Genomic DNA, 22,983 nt, shown 5'->3' with positions numbered 1-22,983 from the left:
TGAAGTGCCGATGCTTCTTTTGACAAACTATGCATAGATGAATTCCATTCACCAATAATGCTTAACAGTATGCAAGGGCTCAACATAGGAATGCTCCACCAAATTGATACGCAGCCTCAAATCACAACAAATTAAATCTTTTGAATCGCTGGTTCATCAAAAGTCTCTGCATCAACGCCACGGCAATTCAACTAAGCTCATTTTGTACAACAACTTGGGACCAAACCAGAATAAAGAGGAAAAAAGTACAGATTTTTAAAGGATATACAAATTGTTTGTCAACCACCAGAAAGAGGACGACTAAACTCCACTATATTTAACTTCATTATGACCTCAATGCTATATTTAAGATCATTAGCAATGAAAAAAATCTCCACATTTACAACTCTATCCACATATCAACAACTGTACTGAAGATGAAAACCCTAGTGGTGGATCCAGACAGCTCCATCTGCATAAACAAGGAATGATTTTGTAAATAAATGACATTTTAGAAAGCAACTTAATTAAGGTTTTGCTGTAAAGTAAGTCAAGCAAATAGCTTAAATCAAGTTGAAATCAACCATTGGTTGTGATACAACATATTGACAAATGTTTTGGTAAAGACAACCTATTGAAAAACTTCGGAAGTACATAAATGAAAGGGTCAAAATTCAGAACCTACAGAAGTGAACACAACATTTCACTACCTTGTATTGGAAGAGATACCAGGATTTCAGAAGGCTGACAACATTCCAGCCTCCAAATTAAGCAAATGTGATAGAATTTTAATATGATGTGTGCTAGTAGCACTTAAAGCAGTATATCACAATTCAACATTGAAAACTTACAGCAACTTCATGAAATTGCCTATCCACTATTCAATATGGACCTACACTATATACAATGCCGATTGATGAGTCAATGTCTAATTTGAGCATATGTGCACCTAGCAAATTGGCCTTCATGCAAGTTTGTGTAAACCTGTGTGCTCATGCACAAAGAAGAGCATTTCAAGTTTTCATAAATCCCTAGCAACAAAATAGATATTTAATACTTGCAAACCCCTAGTTTAGAAAATGTTCTCTTGCAGTTAACAAAATTTCAGATAATCAACTTTCTACAGACCAATGTTAATGGAGTGTTCCTCATCCTAATTAAACAAAATGCAGTTTAGACTTTAGACAATAAGTATTAGAGAGGAAGTTTGGTGCATATAAGTTCTGGATGACCTTAAATATATCATGTTAAAAACACAGATTTTAATGACAACCTAACTCATAACAAAATCTTCAGCAAACACGGACCAATATACAAATCACAGATAAAGTAGTTTCAATGAATTAAACCCTCCAGCCCAGAAAAGGTGACCAGATAAAAGACTAATAGTCAAACTGATCAATTTTCTATCCATTTTGAGGTGAATTTATTTGTTTTATGGAAATGAAATTTTAAAGCTTTAGAAACTACAGGAATGCTGTTTTAAAACATATATCTGAAATCAAAAAGAAAAAAGAGAAGAAAAGAACTCGAAAATTTCTTTTTCTTTTGATGACCAAGAACTCGAAAAAATCAGTAGTAGAGGAAACTACTTTTGGCTCTCCAGCAAGTAAGCAGGTCAATTTTCTAGGCATAAGGGGAGTGGCTAAAATTAAGTTACATTTAAACATCAGATTACATTAGGCAGATAGTGTGCACCGGCACACTTACACACTCACAGAGAGAGATTTAACCCAGTAGATTGTTGAAAGAAACAAGTACTCTTGGTTTTTCCAACTGGACAGAGACAGATTCGAAATTTAAACTTGATAGGTTCAAACATTAAGGTTTATAACAGTGAACTAATTTTACTTTCAAAAGATTATCGGTTCAGATCCAGTATTTGCAAAAATTTTAGCGGGTTTTCACACATGCCCACACACACATGCCTATGCTCCATGTCAAAAATACTGGATTTGGGTGAACTCAATACCTAAGGCAACCAGATAAGTTGCTGCAATTTGTATAAGGAAAAACATTTGATAACAATATGATTTTATATAGTCTGAAAGAAAATCCTCCATTCTTTTCCATCCAAGTCTTTGGTCTTAGCAAATTGATTATTCTAATTGCTCATATTTCCATGTGTTAAAACTGGTTTACATTAATTAAAAGGCATGCGGGAGAGAAGTAGTTTAAGTGACTATGAGAAAAAGAAAGAGCATGCCAGAAGGATATGTACTCTTCTTTCTCTAATACTGAAATAACAACAACAAATCCAATGTAATCCCCAATAGGTGGGGTCTGGGGAGGGTGGGGTGTAGGCAGCCTAGAGGCTATCTTCGATAGACCTAGGCTCAAGTAAAACAGATAAAACTCAAGTATGGAAAGAAACTATAGTAATGAAGAAATCATGCCAAATGAAATCTACAATAACATAATAAATTTCTTGTAAATTATGCTTGTAGGTCTTAAAGGAAATCCCCAGCTCTTTTCCACTCCATTATTAGAAATTTCGTACATAAATAATTAAAAGAAGGCACTGACGAACACAGTACCAACTACTGAGGGATATATGACAAGGAAAAATATCACAGAATCTATACATAGGCCGGTCATGGAATACTAGAAGGGTGTATCTAATATAATTGTATGGGATCTTTCAGTCCAGAGGCATATATCTATATATGACTTTTAAATGGATCTACAGTCAGTCCTAAGTTACTGGAATTTCACTTATCTCTAATATGGCAATTCTTCTAAAACTTATGGCACTAGCTGCTCTAGAAAAGACAGGTATCACACTGTCAATAATTCATATTAGGTAGACTAACTGTCTTTAAAACTTATAGTTCCTAGAGAAGCAAGACTCAAAAAACATTAACAATGAAAATTGTTGAAACAAACATAAGAGTTTTAAGAAGGGACATAAGTTGCACATGATGTGTGGCATTTTGCACCAAATATTTAACAAAATGAAATATTTTTATTAATGTTTAATATGTCCTCAGACTTGAATTCTAATATTTCTGACAATTAAAAACTTTTTCTTTGTCAATGATATTTTAGCAGTTGGAGAATCACTTGCATAGCATCACCTGATAATACAATTTTTTTTTTTTGAGAAAGGCAACATTATCACCTTATAATACAATGTTTTAGAGAATTAATGGCTCATTGTGGTGTTAGAAGAAGTTTGTCAACAACCACCACGATAAGTTGACTCTTAAAAAGATTAGCTTACCAGACAAGGATAGTTTGATGCTGTAGTGCCTTTGATGCTACTTCAGCAAAGCACTGTGCTGCCTCTGCCTCTGCTTCAAACTCCTCTGCAATCCTTGCTGCCCGTTCCGCATCAGCAATGGCAACTTCAGCATCTGCAACTGCTTGTGCAGCGGCTGCAGCAGCCTCCTCTGCACTCATGCTCTTCATTTGCTCTAAGTCCGCATCAATCTGTGCTTTCGTCAGTATTCTAGTTTCATTCTTTTCTACCATAGTGGAATCAAGCTTTCCACCCATAAGCGAAGAGAAAGGGCCTCCCTTGGCATCAGATGATACTCTACTCGGTGCAATCCTGTAGTGATGCTTTACCTATCGATGTGGATGGGGGTGTAAAGATCCAGGTTATGGAACAGACAAGCATATCTACAATTGGACTGTCCAGCGTCCACACAACAGTATTTTTTTTATTCTCCGAAAGGAAAAATGGAAATTTGATCATTTACCCATATCACAGTGTTTGTCTGATCCTCTATAAGAATGAATATAAAAGAACTGAACAATAGTAAAGTTAAATTCATGCATTAAATGTTCACAGTTGCATATCAACTGAAGAATTTTACTCGCAACCATCATCTATGCTTCCAAGCATTGAAATTTTTGAGCTTTCTTTATCGAAATTCAAAACTCTAACCAAAGAAGCCACAAGACCTCAGTATGAGCTTTCATTTTCTTGAATTCAAGAATACACATTATGATTCAGGAGAGGGTCCATAACTGAACGAGAATAGCATGGCAAACCAAAAAGAATATATTCAGACATTTCATTCTCTCGTTGCCTTATACCTTCCTCACTTAGGCATGATGTGATACTACAAATGGAGCTTTATGTTAATTAAAAGATTCCATTCTTGACAAGTTCCTAAAGTAAAATTGAATGCTTACCAATATTCTTCATGGTATCATCAACATACACTATCACCTATTAGTTAGAGTTTTGTAGAGTGTGATGAAACTCACATCTTTGGGGCATGATAATCTAACATCCACCAACTCCTATTCCATATAGCAACTGAAAAGAGCCAAATATTGACAACAACAATATACCCAGTGAAATCCCACTAAGTGGGAAGAGCCAAATATTGACAAGAAAAAAAAAACACAACAAGGACATTTCAATATATTACACAGTTTATCTTAATTCTCCTCAGTTATCACTAACCATGATCTACTGATGTTAATGCTACAATAAAGTGGAACAGGCATTGCACGTCTTTTACATGCAGCCAATGCATCCTCATTGAAATAAAGAAGGTGTAGAGTGATTTCTGCATCATTTTATGCCAGTTTCCCAGGTTGATTACCTTTATCAGTCTTCCTTTTTCAGTCAATGCCTTCAAATTTGCTGCCAACAGTCTTTCAAAGTTTAGAGGTGCCACATACCGCTCCTTTAAACAAAACAAAGAAATTGTTGAGTTATAAGTATCTAAAAGTAAAGAAAAGAATATACCAGCATTTACAAGGTCCATACACTAGTATCATCTAAGTTAAAACTAAGAGTAAAATAAATAAGGATAAAGCAAACCCTTTTTTTGAATTAAAATTAGTATAAACTGCACTTAAAACTACAGAAACCTTGCCCAGTGAGCAACTTCAACCTTTATAAGCAAATCCCATCTTAACCTCTCAAAAGAAGCATAAGCATCTCACTTACATTAGTCTATGTTGAAAACACAAAAGAGTCCCAGTGTATGATGAGAAATTTGACTAGAACACAAAACACTGGGAAAAACAATTACCACTACCTATTCTCAGCGACCTTTGTCCATCCCAATGACCAGGTTGGGCCAGTTTCCAGTTGACACATAACCTTTCCCTCGTACATTTTTCCAGTTTCCACTTTTTTCGCTTCTGTTTGATACTTAAATAGTTCTGGGTGCTCAGGTTTGTGCAATGAAGATCAAAAGGCATTGCCAACTAGTGAAAAGCCAAGTTACAGAAATTCCAGCATAATTATCAGCTACTAAGATACAAAACTAGTATCAAATATGCTCAAATGGATGACACTGAGCCTAACTCAGCCTCAAAACTAGCCCATGAGGTGAGAATTACTCAACCATTTAAGAAGACAACAATTTGTTCCCTCAACTAATGTGGGGCATTCTAATAGCACAATAGCTAAATAAAATTAAATAACTCTTCAAAAAATAATTTCAATCCCTTTCCTTGGATTATCATGCAAGTATCTTGGGTCTATAATGCAAGGCAGCGGGGAGATTGACGATGATGTCACACATCGTATTGGGATAGGGTGGATGAAATGGACGCTCGCTTCCGGAGTGCTATGTGACAAGAAGGTGCCACCAAAACTTAAGGGCAAGTTCTACAAAGTGGTGGTTAGACCGGCTATGTTGTATGAGGCGGAGTGTTGGCCAGTTAAGACTTCTCACATTCAAAAGATGAAAGTTGTCGAGATGAGAATGCTGAGATGGATGTGTGGGCACACCAGGAGCGACAGGATTAGAAATGAGGCTATTCGGGACAAGGTAGGAGTGACCTCGGTGGAAGACAAGATGCGGGAAATGCGACTGAGATGGTTTGGACATGTGAAGAGGAGAGACACAGATGCCCCAGTGCGGAGGTGTGAGAGGCTGGCCATGGATGGTTACAGAGGAGGTAGGGGTAGGCCGAAGAAGTATTGGGGAGAGGTGATTAGCCAGGACATGGCGCAGTTACAGCTTACGGAGGACATGACCTTAGATAGGAGGGTGTGGAGGACTCACATTAGGGTAAAAGGCTAGTTCATAGTCTTGTTATTCTTCTCTATCCGTAGGCGTAGTAGTGCATTACGATCTCTTGCGCTTTGATTTCTGATTTTTGTTATTTCTGTTATTATTTATGACTTTCTATGCTTTGATTACTCTATTTAATCTGTGACGCTTTCATTATTTATTTATTTATTATTTATTTGTTATCTATTCGTTATTTTTTTGTTGTATTTCTCATAAAGCTTTTAATTTTCTATTCTTATCTAACATTTTTTTTATGCATTTATGCTTTTACTCAGCCGAGGGTCTCCAGGAAACAGCCGTCCTACCTTGGTAGGAGTAAGGTCTGCGTACATTCTACCCTACCCAGATCTCATGTTGTGGGATTTCACTGGGTTGTTGTTATTGTTCCTCAGATTACTTGTATCAAATATGCTCAAAATAGGAAAAAAATTACCTCTATGTATGAAGAAATTGCATTCCGACTAGATCCACGTGATTCCTTTAATTTGGCTATTGCTTCCATTATAAGATCATCTAATCTACAACCAATGAACAAACACCACAAGTTTGATACATTGTAAAGTGGGTGAGTACTTTTGAGAAGGGAAAAAAGAGGCAATTGTAGAACTAAATTACCTGAATTCCAAACTTGTTATTACAATTTTGAATTTTGACCAATAGATATAATCAATCAAATTTTAAAAAGCTATATTACATAGTTGGTGACAACATCTATTCAAGGACTTAATAAGCTTTTCAAAGAATTAAAAATAGAGTACAAGAAAAACAAATTAGTGGAAGAGGACAAGAAATCTAACCCAAATTTGCAGATAACACAAAAAGGAGATAATTTGAGCCATGATTTCTATGTAACAATGAAACAACACTAATTCTTACATGAAGACTTATTTCAACAATTTCATAAGAAAAATGAAACAAAATCAATCAACTACATCTCAAGCGCAAATTAGTTGGGGTCTGTATCTTAATCCTCTATCCATTGCACTCAATTCAAGTCATATTCAGAAAAATTCATCATAGCTAATCTACTTACTGGATGTCAGCCTACCGCAACAGACAACATTTATCTGAGCTTGAGAATGTTTATGCTATGTTTACATAATTACACCGACAGGATTTGCAACTACACAACTGACAAACAAAAATAGAACATCAAATGTTAACCAAAACTTCAGGCTCTAGGCTACAACAACAGCAGATGCTTCTGCTTGAATCTTGAAGCACCACCCATTTTTCTCAGTTTTGCAAGATTTCCTCCCTAGAAAGAGGATCCACATTTGATTCCAAAAGTAACAAGGAAAGAGTTGTACAGGATAACAACTGCTATACAAGATACCACTATAACTATATAAACGGGGACTTCAAGTATTGATGATAAGAAAATATCAAGTTGGCCACTAAACCTTTTCTGTAACAGAGCCAACTGACTTCTAGAACTACATGGTTTATATTAAGTTCCTTAATTAAAGGTGGGTAAATATTATATTTGATAACTAAAGTTATACAGTTCAAAAAAATATTATTAGATAAATTACAAATATCCTTTTGATGAAAAATATTACTCTCCATTTCAATTTGTTTGTCCTAGTTTGACTCAACACGTAGTTTAAGAAAATAAAGAAGACTTTTGAATTTTGTGGTCTTAATAAAGATATGTAAGTGCCAAAAATGCCCTTTGAATCTTGTGGTCTTAAATATGCCACGTAGAATGTTGGGGGTAAGGAGTTACTGAGTATAGAAAGTGGCTTCTTTTTTAAAGAGACTAAGAGCCCATTTGGATTAGCTTTTGACTTATAAGCCAAAAGCCATAAGTTCAAAAGTCTAACTTATGACTTATTTTTATAATTTTAGCTTAAAACCAAGTGCTTATAAGCACATTTTTAGTTTACCCAAACACTCCAAAAATGCTTAATAGCTATTCTGGCTTAAAAGCACTTAAAATAAGCCAATCCAAACAGACATTAAGAAGAAAAGTAAAACAAACCAATTGAATTGCAAGGAGTATTAATCATTAAATGCATGAAAAGCTGTATCTCGCAATATGCTTTGATTGTTTATTTCTAACAGGGTTTGAGTGCTTCACCATCTCAAAAAATATTTGTTAGATATCTTATGGGGTACACTATTTTCTTAAAAAGTGATTTCAGAGTCGTATGAGTCAATAAATAAAGTAGTGTTTTTCTCCAAAAGCTCTCCCAGCACAACCTTCAAGACCAGTTGTAAAGAATCCAAGATTTGAATAAGGAAGATCTAAGTGAATTGGTAGATTAATAACCTTGAAAGTGGTTTTTTTGAGCCAACATCCTTCAGTACATCACCAGTCGATGCAAGAGGTTTAGCATCAAGAGCTTCTATATCATTCTCACCCACAGAGCTAACCACGGTGTTGTCATCGTGCTTCGGCGTAGGCTGAACACTTTTAGACACAATCTTTCCTCGATGCCGAGATCCCCAACCACTTGCCATGACATGTAGATTCCTCCATTTATCCTGTCCAGACAAAACTAAGCCAATCAAGGCAACTTTTACTAACCAAAGCAAGGAAGAAAAACGAAGGGAAAAAGAAAAGCCAAAACCAGACAGAAGAGACATTGTAGTAATGCATCATTAATGTTACTATGTGAATATATGACATACTCCAGCTGGCTAAACAAGCTTCCAACAGAATAAGAAGACAAGATTTGAAAATGTTGTTATGTCTGGTACCTTCAAGTCCACATTTGAGCGAGAGCGCAACACAGCTGCAAGCTCTGGATCTTTAAGAATGGTGCTCCATTTGCCAACCCCATACTTCGCTACACCAGCTTTAAGGGCAGCTTCTTCTTCTGATGTCCACTTCTGCTTTGGTGCACCCATTAATAGGTTGACAACGTTCTAACACTGAATACAGAAGTTGAGCTCTCCTATCTACAGAAGCATCTTCACTATTCAGAAAATAAAAGACTGAGTTGTGTAAAAAGAAAGTTGCTAACGCCATTGCATAAATTATTCGAAGAAACTTTAAGGCCAAAACCTCCACAAGGATACAACACCTTAAAACTACTAAATAGGCCGTATGTGTTCTTCTACCTTACTTTTTCTTCTAAAATGGATCATTATACAAAAAGACAACCCAAAAAGCACCAACACTGTTGTATCTTTATCATCAGTCCAAACAGACAATCAAATACCCACAAAAAGAGTATGTGAAATAAGCCTTTGAGTACACGCACAAAGTCAAAAGTCTTCTTTTCGAGTAAGAGAACTTCTGTTACAGGCAAAACTTTTTCCCATAGAAGATGTAATCGACAGTTTAACATAAAATTTTGTAAAAGCTTAAATTGGTAAACCCAAATTAAAAATTTTGGCACTGTCCCAGGCTGGAAGGATAGCACTTTTATGCAGTACTGACAAGTACTGAAAGCTGAGTCAGGCACATCAACAACATCAATTATATGCTCAAAGGTGTACAGAAAAAAGAAAAGTGAAAAAAAGTCCAATCAGTAGTCATCACCTCATTTTCGATCCTCAAAAGAATATTCAAGAATATGACGGATCAAAAGAAGAATTATTCGAAACTGACATAACAAAACTTGGCTGACAACTACTTAAGATAACACTTAATTGACAAGGTATGAGAAGCTGTAATACGGCTACCAGCACGTACACTATCTATATTGCAAGTAGTGGAAGGACCACCAGGAACTGTCTGAATAAAGGTATGGAAAGCAAATTTGTACCATGAGAGTGGCATATGCTCATGTAGCCAGGATTTTAAATGCCAATTATGAATAGTGAAGCACATTTAAAGTTGAAAAAAAAAGAAGCACATTTACATCACAGAGTCAAACAAACAAGTTGAATGAAGTAAACACAAGCTTATCAAATTCGCCTAGAATAAATCTTAGTGTGCCACCTCGGATTGGAAAGCTAAACACATGTTTCCTGGTCCCACCAGCTGTGTACCGATGGAACGTTAACTTCAAGGCACTTGCATTCATACTTTATGCTTTAGTATGGATAATTAGGACTCGATTACATGAGAGTCTTCAATAGAGTTGTAGCATAACAAAGTCATCCTTTCCTAGTTTAGAAGAGCACAGTTCGTTAAAACTTATTGATCTCTCATTTAGAACTTGAGAACAATTCTGAATTCCATTCAGCATACTATAAGAATGTGAGACAACAAGGTTTATGGAACAATGTCTGGAAAAACATAGCACCAACTAAAGTAAAATGTTTCACATGGTTGATAGTCAGAAAAGCTTGTTTGACACAACAGATTTTGAAGAAAAAGAGGAGGATTATAGTATCTATTTGTCTACTTTGTGGGGAAACAGATCATATAGTCAACATCTTTTCTTGCATTGTAAATTCACTGCACAGTTATGGAATTTATTTTACTCTCACAGACACAAAATGGACCATGCCTGAGCACACTGCAGATTTGCTGAATTGACCAAAAGAGATGGTGGAAAATCGTGTGGAGATAGAAATAGCAAATGTTTTCATAGAGTTAAATGGAATTGTATAATACCTCTCTTTTTTTTTGGTGTAAAGAAACAGATGTAGAGGAATTAGCTGTTAGGCTCTCTCTCTGTAAGTAGTTTCTTTTTTATTCTCTTCTTTTGTTCCTCTTTTCAAGGCAATGGCGGCGGCTTTAGTCCCCAAAAAATAAGGGCCTCCAAAGAACCAAAAATCCCCCAAATTCAGTTCGCTCAAACATACCGAAGATGCACAAAAAAGAAATAAATTCGACCAATTAAACGAACAACCAAAAGCACTGAACAGACAAAAGATGAAGGAGATAACATACATACATAAAAGAGACAACCAGATCTGATGAGGGCGATGTAAAATGTTAATATTAATTGTGACAAGCATCACTGGGAAGAAACCCTAGGTCGAATATAAAAAAAATTATGTATTTATTGTTATTGTTTGTTGCTAACCTCTTACTATTATTATGCACATATTTTTGAAAATTTATTATTGATGTAATTATAATAAAAAATCATAAATAATTAAAGTTACAATTATTTTTAATTTTTTAATTTATCTAATTCACTTCAATTTGAATTAATCATATTAAAATATTGATTTTGTAAGATTGTCTTTAGTTTTTTAAGATGTTTCATTAAACATTTCAAACTTAAACTAATTAGATTATCAAATAATTAAATTTAAATGTCTTAACTTTGAATGTTAATATTTTGTAATTTAAAGTATTACGAAATATTATATATATAAAAATGATACCCTAATATGCATATTCAATGAAGCGAAGTCTTAATTTTATTTTTTAAACACTTTTAGAACAGTTTTGATAATTCATGTAATAGTTGATTCTATTAAAATGTTTTCAAAACTACAATCAATAAGAGAGATTTAAGCATTTGTGTTGTTATGTATCGTACAATAATTTATATGTATTTCGGAAAAAGGGTCTAAAATATATTTGAACTATTGAAAATGGTACAAAAATACCTCATGAGGGGCATTTTTGTACCATTTCTAATAGTTTGAGGGTATTTTATAAGCCCTTTTCAGTTATTAAAATTATATTAAAAAAATTTTAATTTATAATTAATCTTAAATAATTAAATTGAAACCAATAAATGACCGTCACGTGTTTAAAAAATTATAATTTTATTTTTGTCTTACAAAAATCACAAAGAAATATATACTGTCAATTGAAAAAGAAAAATTAATTATTAAATTATAATCTATTACAATATTTTTTTAGAATTTATGAGAATAAAATATATATTTAAAAAATCATATAAGTATAACTTTCTTATCTAAATTTGGTTTTAAGTCACACATTCTATTGAGCCGCCCTTTGTTTCAAGCTCGCCAACATATCCTACAAGATATTGTTAATTTCATTTTGTTCCTCCTACAATTGGGCCGGCGCAGAGTTTGTGACAGTGACAAAAATAACTCGTCCGCAAACAAAATTTACGCCATTGTTATTGTGTTAATTGAAAAAACCACGGCGAACTATTGAATTTGAAACTCTAATGGACGAGAATGAATTGGAAACCCTAGAGATGAAAAAGAAATTTGCAATTGAATTTGAAACTCTAATGGACGGGAATGAATTGGAAACCCTAGAGACGAAAAAGAGATTTGCAATAACTTCTGTGAATCTTGTAAGCAGTTCTCAATAGTATCGAATTTTGTGCCGCACTAACAAAAAGTAATTTCAACCACAAAAATTGTATAAATAATGTATGTGCAATGTTTGTTATCAATATTAAAAGAAAATTAATATTCATAATTTATGCATACTTAATTAATAGTATTAAATTTCGATTAATATTTACTTTAGTTATGCATGAATTCGTGTAGCAACTTACGTATATGATTATATTATAAAATAGAAACATTAATTATTAACAATATCAAAACAGAGTACTTAATAATGATTAAAAAAAACTCTTAAAACAGGACTTTTCACACACAACAATTTCTATATAATTACTTATCAACGTAATATTCGTTATATTATTTTTTGAATTTTATCATATTATTATTGAATACTTAAAAGAATTTTCATATTATCATGATTTATACCTAACTAATTCGTGACCAAATAACCCGTAGAGTCAAAATGCCCCCTTATACTTTCTTAACCGTCAATAGTTTTAACCAAATTAATATTAATTTTTTTTCTTAAGTAAATATTATTTTCTCTCTTCTCTAATTTTGGCGAAAATATGGCACGCATATTAAAAACTTGAACAACAATAGGCAATAGCTGGGGGATAATGGAGGACACATTGATTAATGTCTTCGTGTGGAAGATAATTGAAATAATGTCAATTATTTGTTGCTCTACTATTTGGTTATATATAACCCGAACATTTTATAATATAGATTTATCTTATATGTAATAAAATAAGTATATTTTAATCAATCGTATCACATAATATATCTTATTTGTCAGAGTAACAGATCTGTAATATGATAGTACAAAAAGTAAACTACACTATTAATATAGAAAAGTTATTCGATGATGAATCAGTAATGCCATTAACCATAAAACATATATTATTAAAGCGGAATTCATCGGTGCCCTCCTAAAGTTGACACTAACTTTCACTTAGATACCTCAACTAAGCTTTGTTCATTTTAGACATTTCAAGTAAGGTTCTGATGTGTCATTTTGACACTTTGTGCTGACTTGACACATTGCGTGTGCTGCACCCATTTTGAGCACGTGAAGACCACTTTTTTTTAAAAAGAAATTTTTTTTTAAATTTTTTTTCCTTGTTCTTCTTCTTCTCCATTTTTTAGATGTTTTCCTCCATAACTTTGGACCTTGATTTTGTAATCTTATTGTCATTGCCTAGATTTAGTTCTTGTTTTCCTTCTATTGTTAATTAGTAATTGATTTTTTAAAAGTAAAGTAGAAAAAATTATATCTTTGTAAAATAAATTTTTCAAAATACTTTCTTTTGATAATGTTTCTTGAGAAGACAATATAGTGGGGAAGGAGTTGGGGTTGGGGTGGGTGGAGGTGGAGAAGACGACAAGGTGGGGTAGGTGAAGAAGACAACTAGGTGGGGTGGTTTTTTTTTTCGAAAATCACTTTTTTTAGAAGATGAATTTCTTTTTTTTTAATTATTATTTGGGTAAAAAATGACATATGTCATCAAATTAATGGCCACTTTTTTTTCTACTCAAAAGTCATTATTTTAAAATTATTTTTGATATATATGTCACGTGTCTTCATTTAATTGGTCACTTTGACACATCATCGGCAAATGTATTACACACACTTTAGATATTTGGGTGATTGTAAAAAAAGTGTCAAAATGACACATCGGAACCTTACTTGAGGTGTCTAAAATGAACAAAGCTTAGTTGAGATGTCTAAGTGAAAGTTGATGCCAATTTTAGGGGGCCACCGATGAGTTTCGCCTATTATTAAGGTAAAATTATGCGGTATGGTAAATTTTTCTATCATATTACGCGGTATGAGTATATTTTAAAATAAATACGGCTAGCAACAAATATATTTAGTAGGTATGACAAATCTCGCTGCCATATACAATATATATGTATATCAGTTACCATTATACAATTTTTCTGACAAATATACATGTACAATTCGACAGATATACATATACAATTCGCCTTTCTCCTCCCTCTCTTGATCTCGCTCTCCTCTCTCCTCTCTCCTCTCTCTCTTGATCTCGCTTGCCCCTCTCTCTCAATATCGCTCACCTCTCTCCTCCTCTCTCTCAATCTCGCTTGCCAAATATACAAATACATATATATACCAATTACATATATATAATTTTTTGACAAATATACATATACAATTCGTCTTTCGCTCGCCTCTCTCCTTCTCTCTCAATCTCACTTGCCAAATATACAAATACATATGTATACCAGTGTTTGTATATTTCGGTATATAAATAATTTGTGGGTATATCGATTGCATAATTCGCTACAGCTTTTATATAATTCGCTACAACATTTGTATAATGACAAAAATTATGGAGTAATTATACTTAAAAGGCTTGCCATATCTGCAAATTCCCCTATTATTAAAGGTGAAAATTCTAGCTCAATCTTTCACCTGTTCCTTCTCCCAATCATTAGAAATATTAAAACCATCGCAAGTAATACTCCCTCAATTTTAAAATAATTGATTTGTTGGAGAAAAGAATATTAAGAAATTAACTAGACATTGTTTTCTATTTTTATCCTTATTAATTATTGTCAAATTACTTTTTAGGATGATTATACATTAATTAAAGTTTCTTAGAGCCCGTTTGGATGAAACCAGCTTAAAGCTCCTTTTAGCGTGTTTGCCTAATGCTAACTTTAAGTCATAAAGTTCTTAAAGTCAGTCAAAAATGAAAAAGTTTGGATTACTAACTTTTTTTTTCTAAGTGCTTAAAGTCATTTTCTTTGACCATGGAGATTACTTTTATATTCCTTATATTTTAACTAAATTCCCAAACTACCTTTTTTATTCTTTTAACCCTAAAATTCACATTATTTTCTTCACTTAAGTACTTTTATCCAAACACTCAACTGCTTATTTATAAAAATAACTTTCAGCACTTTAAATTCTAAAAACACTTCATACATAAAAGTTATTTTTTTTAAGCCCATCCAAACGGGCTCTTAAACTCATCACATAGAAAATCCAAATGAAGGGTAAAAATGGAAGAATATTCTTAAATTATTCTTAAAGATTGAATAATTAAGTTAATTTGAAACATGAAAAATGTCTCAACAATTCAATTATTATGAAACAGAGGGAGTACCATGAACTAATAGGCAAAATGACCAAAATTACACATTTTTTTTGGTGACTATGAACTTCATTGATTACCAAAGTGACTTTACAAGAGCCATAGTTTAGTTAACAGAAGCAGCTATCAAATATCAACACAAAGACGAACAGTCAAGTCGAACTACCTGACAAGAACATCAATAAGCAAGATGTTGGAGTCTACTTATAATTCCAATAGCATGAGAAATTTCTTTGGCAAGAGCCCAGTTTCTTCGTGTGTTCAAAAACTCTTGAAGTTCCTTTCTTTCCAGAGACTCTGTACACATTAGGCTGCAACTCTAGACTTTCTTTTAGAATTCCCTAATATCCGTTGAAAGTGTTTCTCCCAGCTTTGTGATCCCAGAGGTTGTCCGTGTAGCCATTGAAGGATTTGGTACTCTAGGCAGTTCACCAAGAAGCTTCAAATAAACTGTACTGATGTAGAAATATCATCCTACCTCTAACTAAATCACTGCAGTCTATGGCACTTTAACAGACGGACGACTATTAAAAGATTGCTGTACGGTGAAGAATTGATCAGTGTTCAGGGGCATAAGACTCCAGTAGGCACCGTTATTGTCTATACAACAGCTGTGCCATTTGATTTGGTAAGAACCCACAGGGAATGCAGAAACATCTAGCAAGCAAGTTGCAAATCCTTGCCCTTTCTCATTAGGATCAAAACACACAAATTTATCCACAGCTGAAGTCCCCAGAGTATTTTCCATAGCATGTAATCCATCCCTCTCAGTAGTCCCTGTTGTGAAGTGCAATAGTTTTTCATTAAGGCCAACCATGTGATCGCTTTTCCAAGCTTGACAACTGGACTTTGGTACCTTCTTATCCCCTTTTGCACTAAGTACTTGAAAGGATGTCCGTGAGTGAAGGATGCAGTACAAATTCGACACCTGAGACAGCTTGTCTGGCGATATATTTCTTAGCTGAATGCCCAGAGTTAGAGGGAGCTGGAAGCCTGACAAGACAGATATATCGTCTATCCTTTTACCATCTTCATTTGTTATGAAAAGCTCAGCAGAAATAGGAGGCCTGCCATTTCACAGTTCAATATTAGAATGCTATCAGAATGAAAAAATGCACAACTCTAGAATCATTCCAATTTGAATCAAACAGATCCCATAACTTGTTTTGTCTAAAAATTCACTACCATTTCAAATGATCTGTTACTTATATTCTTACCGGAGAAAATTTTAGATCAAAAAGGGTCAATGACATCAAAGTATACGTTGGCCACCATATGAAATAAGAAACAGACTAACAGCAGTAGAATATCTCAATAAATTCAATAATAGCTCCTTCTTGTTGATTGCAGAAGTCCATGTGTGAAATTTCAGTTACCTTAATTGGAAGAAGTGTTTGGGAGTCCGGAAAGGAATCTGTATCCACGAGAAAATAATGTTGAACAGCAACTGCAAAGCATCACGAGGAATTCGGGATATACCATTGTTATCATGTACAATAATCGCTTGCAAACTAAGAAATCTCTGAACGGAATATTTACAAAGATTAGCAATATCTCTCGCTTCAACACAAGTGATAAAGACTTGATTTTGGAATTCTTGCATGGAACAGCTCCTAGAGCTTCGACGGAAATCCAAAAGATGCCGCAGATTTTTGCTAGTCTCTAAGTCTGTATACCCAAGTCTTCTTAACAAGTCATGAACTAGCAGAGTATGAAATTGCTCGTCTGATGTTTCAAGACCATAAGTACTGCTAGTTTGTTTATCATGGAAACTGGCAAAATGTAATATTAATCCGGTACTAAAGGCTAAGAGCGAACAACTTAATCCAAGATTAGAAACTATCTTCATACTTCTCCTGTCCATGAAAATGAAAGACGTTGATAAGAGATCAAATTCCTTTACTAGCCTCATGAACTGGGAAGAAGCGCGGGCAAGCAATTGCAACAATGAGCTGAGTCCTTGTGAAGAATTCGAGCGCTGAACCAAAATCCATGCCTCTTTTTGTTCAGTACTCCTGGTAGCTTCTTGTGGAAACAAATTCATGCTCAATAATTTAAGTACATCTGCTACAGTTCCAACAACCTTTGATCTTAAAGTTATAAACCATCTCTGAAAACTAAAAGCAAGACCAGAAACAGAGGCATCAAAAGCTTCCTCTAAAGAACAGAGCATGTTGGAGGCCCCAATAACATTTTCAATGTGATCAGCTGTCATAGTTTCCCCAGCTGCCTTTCCAGAAAGAGTAAGCCCGAACAACTGAACTTTCCTTTCTAATTCTGAAAGATGGGATAAGGATTTTAGCCAAAAACAACAGATATCAGATTGAACCATGGGTATTAGCTCCCCAAATATGTAAGCAGCAACCAACCATGCACCATTACATGCCGCATATTTTGCCAGCTTATAAGACAACCAATAATCTTTTTTATCCAAAATTTGCTTCACACGATCAATAATGAGAATTTCATGCTGGAACAGGGAACCATCATGTGAGGGGGAACTACAACGAGATGGATGAGAATTTCTATTAGAAACCATATCTTCCCCTATCTCCAGCCACATACACTGATATGCAACATGGAAGTGCAATAAAAGGTCATATATTAGGTGGATGTAAGCAGGAAGTAAGCTGCAATGGTGCACATGCTCAACCAGATGTTCCATCCTGTTAAAGACTTGGGTGGCACCAGCAGTGGAGACATCTAGCTTTTCAAAGCAAGTTATCAGAATCTGGGATAAATAAATCAAGACTCTTGATGCAGTCGACGTATGGTTCTCTTTGTCAAGCTCTGTTATATGGTGATCTTCTGAGGCTGAATTCGTCATACTGGTAATTTCATTAAGCATGCTGACCAGATGTTCGATAACTATACAGATCTTATCCAGCACTATACCAGAGACATCTTGATGTCTTTCAACCAAATCAACTAAAATAAGAAGTAAACTCTTCACCTCCTGCTCCACTCCTTTGTCTGGATGAGGATTACCAACCACTAACTTAATTAGTTGGGAGATGCGATCTACGGTGAATGTAAGCATACGAGATGAAACAATTAAGCCAATTCCAACTGCTGCCTCTTTCAGTATCCTCAAAAGCTTGTCAAAAATACTAGCTAATACATGAATTGCGAAAAGCCTCTCTGAGATGATTGGAGATTGTAGTTTGAACTCAACAATTTGTAAGAACTTGGAGAAAATATTGAGGATCTCTGTGCATGGAATTGTATCTAGGTTGGGCGGAAGTATCTGCAAAGTAAGAGAATGTAAGCAGTACTAGTATGATAACAATATCATAAATTTGACAGATCGAGAGGAAATACCTTGCATAATGCTCTTAGAGCATCAAAATGCAAAGCTGGTGGCAAATCAGACTGATTTATGACCCCAAACAACTTTAGAGTCAAATTTGAATTGGCAGGGAAGTGATACATTCCTTTGGCTAAAATGAAACGAAGACATTTTAATGCCATAGCTTGCAAGCTCAAACCTCTGTCCTTAGTCATAAATGAGGAAAGCAATTCCATCTGTCACCAAAATCAAGAGATAAATATGCAAAAATCAGGTATAAAGTACAATAGATATCCCTGATTTCGATATTATATAATCTTATGATTCAGCTTGTTTGGACAGACCGGCTTAGCCATGACTAAAATTGCATGGCTTTCCTATTAAATCAGTCAACCAACCAGCTAGTTGGTGTAAGTTGATATGAACTCTTCTATATACATTGTGCTTTATCCAGGCCTATTTCATTCTAATATTGGTAAAAAATTGGTCTTTTAAAGCAAATTAGGGGTCCTCTAAAGCTGGAGATTCGCTATTTTTTTTAGCTATCCTTACACTGGCAGACCCTTCTCTAAAACCAGTTCCATACCTACAATGATATATCTGGAGGTTCGCATAGGAGATGGTGAAACCATCTTAGGCAACCTCCTGTGGTTCCTTTCATATCTTGTTTTATTATTTTGCAAGATTTATGACATTATATAATTAACCTCAAATTAGGGCAGTCCAGTGCACAAAACATTCCATGTTAGCAGGGTCTAGGGAAGAACCGCACCCCGAGGGGTGTAATGTAGACAATCTACCCAAGTGCAAGCATTAGTGGTTGCTTCCACAGCTTGAACCCGTAACGTATAGGTCACACTAGCTATTCACACCTTTTACCAACATATCCATCTTGTTACATTACATAGAGACCTCATGGTAAACATTGTTTTGTGCTTTTTAGGGTCTTAAGTTTTATTTTGAAAAAGTTAACCTGGCTTCATCTTCTTTGTTTATTCCAATTTATCATTGTTGCAGTTCTTTACCTTCTTCAATTTTTGTGATAAACATGATGTCGGGGCCAGCTTGTGCGTACCCCAATTAATTTCACAGGCCACCTCCTATCTCCCACCAGAACAGGTACCAAGTAACTCTATCCACCAAGGCTTGGACAGATGGCAAGACAACACCTAATGTTTTTGCCTCCGCTGAAAATTGAGGTCTCAATCCACTTCATTGACCACTAGGCCACACCCTTGAATGTGCAGTTCTTTTACCTTTATCTTGGAGACAAAACTTAGCTTCCATTTCTTTTCTTCTTTTCCTTATCATTTTTGTATTTCTCTGCCTTTCTCTTCCTACATTGGTTGACAATAGAGATGATGAAAATCAAACAAAATGAGAAAAACTATATACCTGTCTAGGAATTAAAGATGTCCACTTAGAAGCAATTTTGGAAAGTGAAACTAGCATCACCAAAGAGAATTCTTCTTCTGAACATTCTCGGATAAGCTTTACACCAGTCTGCAATATGAAGAAACTCAACTTTAGTTCAGCAAATTGTCAGACAATACAGATCTGCATGGTATCATTAAAAACTTATTTTAAGGAAGTTGTAACAAGAAACTATAGCAATAGTCACAATTAGTTAAGAGATGATAACTTGCATTTCATGCATGAAAAAGAAAAACATTGCATTTCACTATGCATAATGTTTTCATCTCTATGAGTATTTAAAACATGGTTTCTGAAAAGTGCTTGTTCAAAAAACAAGCTCTTTTAGAATAGAGCAGAAAGGGACAGAAGGATAGGGGGGCAGTGTAATGAGTCACAGGTGTACTAAGAAAATTTACATGTATTTGGTGGCAGGAACTCATATTAAAGAGAAATACTGAACCTTATGAGCTATATCTGCTAGTAAGATTGAGCACCACATTTTAGCAAAGGCACGTCCTCCTGCTGACCTTATAGCCCTTGATGTTCCAGATGACATCAACAGACCTCCAAGTATCTCCAGAAATACATAAGCAAAATCGTCTGCCAGTTCAGAAAAACATTCAGCTGCAAACAAAGAAGCCTTTGCCTGTAGATAGACGCAAAATGGTTGTATCAATTGTCATTCATGTCAAAAGTTAGAGGCAAACGGAAACAATATGTAATTGTTGTTACCTCAATCTCTGGACTAAAAAACAGAACAAATAGCAACAGAAAAGAAGATGGTCAAATATTGGCAAGAAATGAAAAGGCAGAAAGTTCTTTACAGACAAAAGGAGAAAAATGATCAGATGGATACTCCTTTCACCATGTTTAGGAATATCAGATAGATGAGGAGGAGGGAGCTGAGGATCATAATGAAGAAAGGAACCACAGGGAGGAGGGTCCGCAGAGGATGAGGCTGAACACTTGATTGACTCATTTGGTCCCACATGCTTTTATCCTTGTTGGAACTTCCATGGTCAGTGTAATTGCTAGAAGGAGCTAATCGCCTGGGAGCATAATTTTATATAGGAGGTACGGTGATGAAACCTTCACTCAGGCATAAACAAAATTCCAAACATAAAACTCTTGCAGACTTGCAGTTGCCCAATGATCCATCCCTAATGCAGTGAAAGGATTAAATCCCATAATGCATTTTCAAGACTTAAAAATTCAAAATCTGTTCCACATGGGGGAGACTTTGATTTTATGTTTTCCCAGAAGAAAATTAGAGAGGACTTCTCACAGATGGAGGAGAATTTTTTGATTTTATCTCTCAACACCTAGAACCAGATATGGGATAAGGTGCTTCCTTTCGGAGTCTACTTTTTCATGTGGAGAGTTTTGTGAAAGAAGCTACATATGGTAATATTTGGCAATAACATTATGTGCGAGCATTCTACAAGTTCCAAAGTAGAAACCACAGAGAGCTATTCTATGTTTATCTTTTGGTGCAAACAGGTAATTACACATGATGTAAATGATACCATAGACTTGATCAGTGCGCTACATGAAATGTAAATTCCTACCAGCCTTTCCTTAATGCTGGAAAAACAAACATGGAGAGATTATTTATGACTGGAGAGTAAGCTGACAAAATCTGGAAATTATTTGGAGACCTATTTCGGGTAAAATGGCAAAAAAATTCAATCATTCATATCCTACAACACTAGTGCTCCGTCCCAACAGGTAATTCTCTTCAGCACACCTTGCTCGAGATCATCCTCACAATTGTATGTTGGGAACTGGGAAGCTCAAAGTGCAAACAGATTTTCCAACCAAATGTGTTAAGGACTGGGTGTATCATCGGATGAAACATTTTGTGCATCCTATACCTTAATAACGGCTTCCCTATACTGAATCTTACAAGCAGTGGATAACCTGTTGTGAAGAAACTCTCTCATAGAAGCCCCCTAATGTACTTAAAAGTTGTTTAGTGGGAAAACATAGTCAGCAATGTTACGCTAATAATGTCAAAACAATATATAGTACTCAGTAAGATGGACAGGTCTTACCTCCAGAATATGCATCGACCACAAGCTTGAAAGGATGAGGTATCTAACATCAGCACTATCTTTTGCAATCTGAGCCCAGCAACCAAATAGAACTAAAGCCAATGCTCTCTCTTCAACGTTTCCAGAGTCGAATACTATCTTTATTCTAGTCAAAAGTTCTCTATAGCTATCTACTTTATCCTTTGAAAGGATTCCCTCATCTTTTCTTCCCTTGCTCCTCAATTGCCTCCTCTGCTTGAGCTCTGACAAGAAAATTTTCACTATACAAATCTTCATATGTTTGTCTCCTGACTTAAATGCATCTGCAAGCCTAAGAAGGATAGCATTTGCAAATAGCTTATCCTCCCCCGGAATTAAGCCAAACATTTTGTATTCAGCAGCATGAAGATTACACTCTCTACTCCACCACTCAAGTCTTGGCCCAATATCTAGTATGGCTTCGGTAGGTTTACCTAACCATCATGGGAAAGAACACAAAAGTATCGGGCAGAAACGATTACATTTATCCCAAAATAGTTTAAATCAAACAATTATTCACCACAGCATTAAATACATTGACAAAAGAACTGGAATCATCAATGAAAATTTTAGGCATAATACAGAAATAGACACCCAAACTTAGCGCCAGTAAGCACTCTAATTTTGAATATGCACGTCTGGACACCTGGACTCGCATCAATTGAACATTCCAGCTTACAAAATACTCATCCCGACAACTGTGCACTCTCAGAGTTGGATTGCTTACAAAATTCGAGTTAATTTGAATGACAAAAGAAGGTTAGTTAGGAAGTGCAGAAGTATTACTCACCAGGCTTTTTAGAACGGAGGCCTTTTTCAAGGTCTATGTTCCATTGCATAGCACAAGCAGATGGAGTTTTCTCCATATTGCTTTTTATCAAAATTTGTCTCAACTGAATTCAAGTCAGCTAGTTTTCTGCGTGGGTTTAGCCGAGCGAAATTGCGCTACATATTCCATTCAACCTGTTTTAATTATTGGA

General features: G+C 35.0%; 2 protein-coding genes across 11 annotated transcripts; both read right to left on the bottom strand.

Annotated features, from left to right (window-relative positions):
- Positions 1 to 121: 121 nt before the first annotated feature.
- LOC129871970 (single myb histone 6-like) lies at positions 122 to 10,858 on the bottom strand. Of its 9 annotated transcripts, none has more exons than XM_055946791.1 (7): positions 10,765 to 10,858; positions 8,676 to 8,876; positions 8,245 to 8,459; positions 6,403 to 6,487; positions 4,542 to 4,625; positions 3,203 to 3,549; positions 122 to 451 (listed from the first exon to the last, which is right to left on the bottom strand). In XM_055946791.1, coding segments are annotated over exons 2-7 (882 nt in total). In that variant the 5' UTR covers positions 8,826 to 8,876; positions 10,765 to 10,858; the 3' UTR covers positions 122 to 450. The 9 variants fall into 9 exon arrangements, with proteins under 9 accessions (XP_055802766.1, XP_055802763.1, XP_055802764.1 ...); XM_055946788.1 differs by having other exon boundaries at positions 10,769 to 10,857; XM_055946789.1 differs by having other exon boundaries at positions 8,676 to 8,893; positions 10,769 to 10,855.
- A 4,295-nt stretch (positions 10,859 to 15,153) lies between these two features.
- Positions 15,154 to 22,983, bottom strand: LOC129872198 (uncharacterized). 2 transcript variants are annotated; one of them, XM_055947090.1, is made up of 7 exons: positions 22,794 to 22,983; positions 21,986 to 22,437; positions 20,392 to 20,577; positions 19,911 to 20,018; positions 18,548 to 18,751; positions 16,603 to 18,473; positions 15,154 to 16,293 (listed from the first exon to the last, which is right to left on the bottom strand). In XM_055947090.1, the coding sequence occupies exons 1-7, from the start codon at positions 22,867 to 22,869 to the stop codon at positions 15,726 to 15,728; spliced, it is 3,465 nt and encodes a 1,154-aa protein (XP_055803065.1). In that variant the 5' UTR covers positions 22,870 to 22,983; the 3' UTR covers positions 15,154 to 15,725. The 2 variants fall into 2 exon arrangements, with proteins under 2 accessions (XP_055803065.1, XP_055803066.1); XM_055947091.1 differs by having other exon boundaries at positions 21,986 to 22,227.

This window comes from Solanum dulcamara, chromosome 11 (assembly GCF_947179165.1).
Source record: "Solanum dulcamara chromosome 11, daSolDulc1.2, whole genome shotgun sequence".
NCBI classification, from domain to species: Eukaryota; Viridiplantae; Streptophyta; class Magnoliopsida; order Solanales; family Solanaceae; genus Solanum; species Solanum dulcamara.
This window is presented reverse-complemented; position numbering and strand designations above follow the sequence as displayed.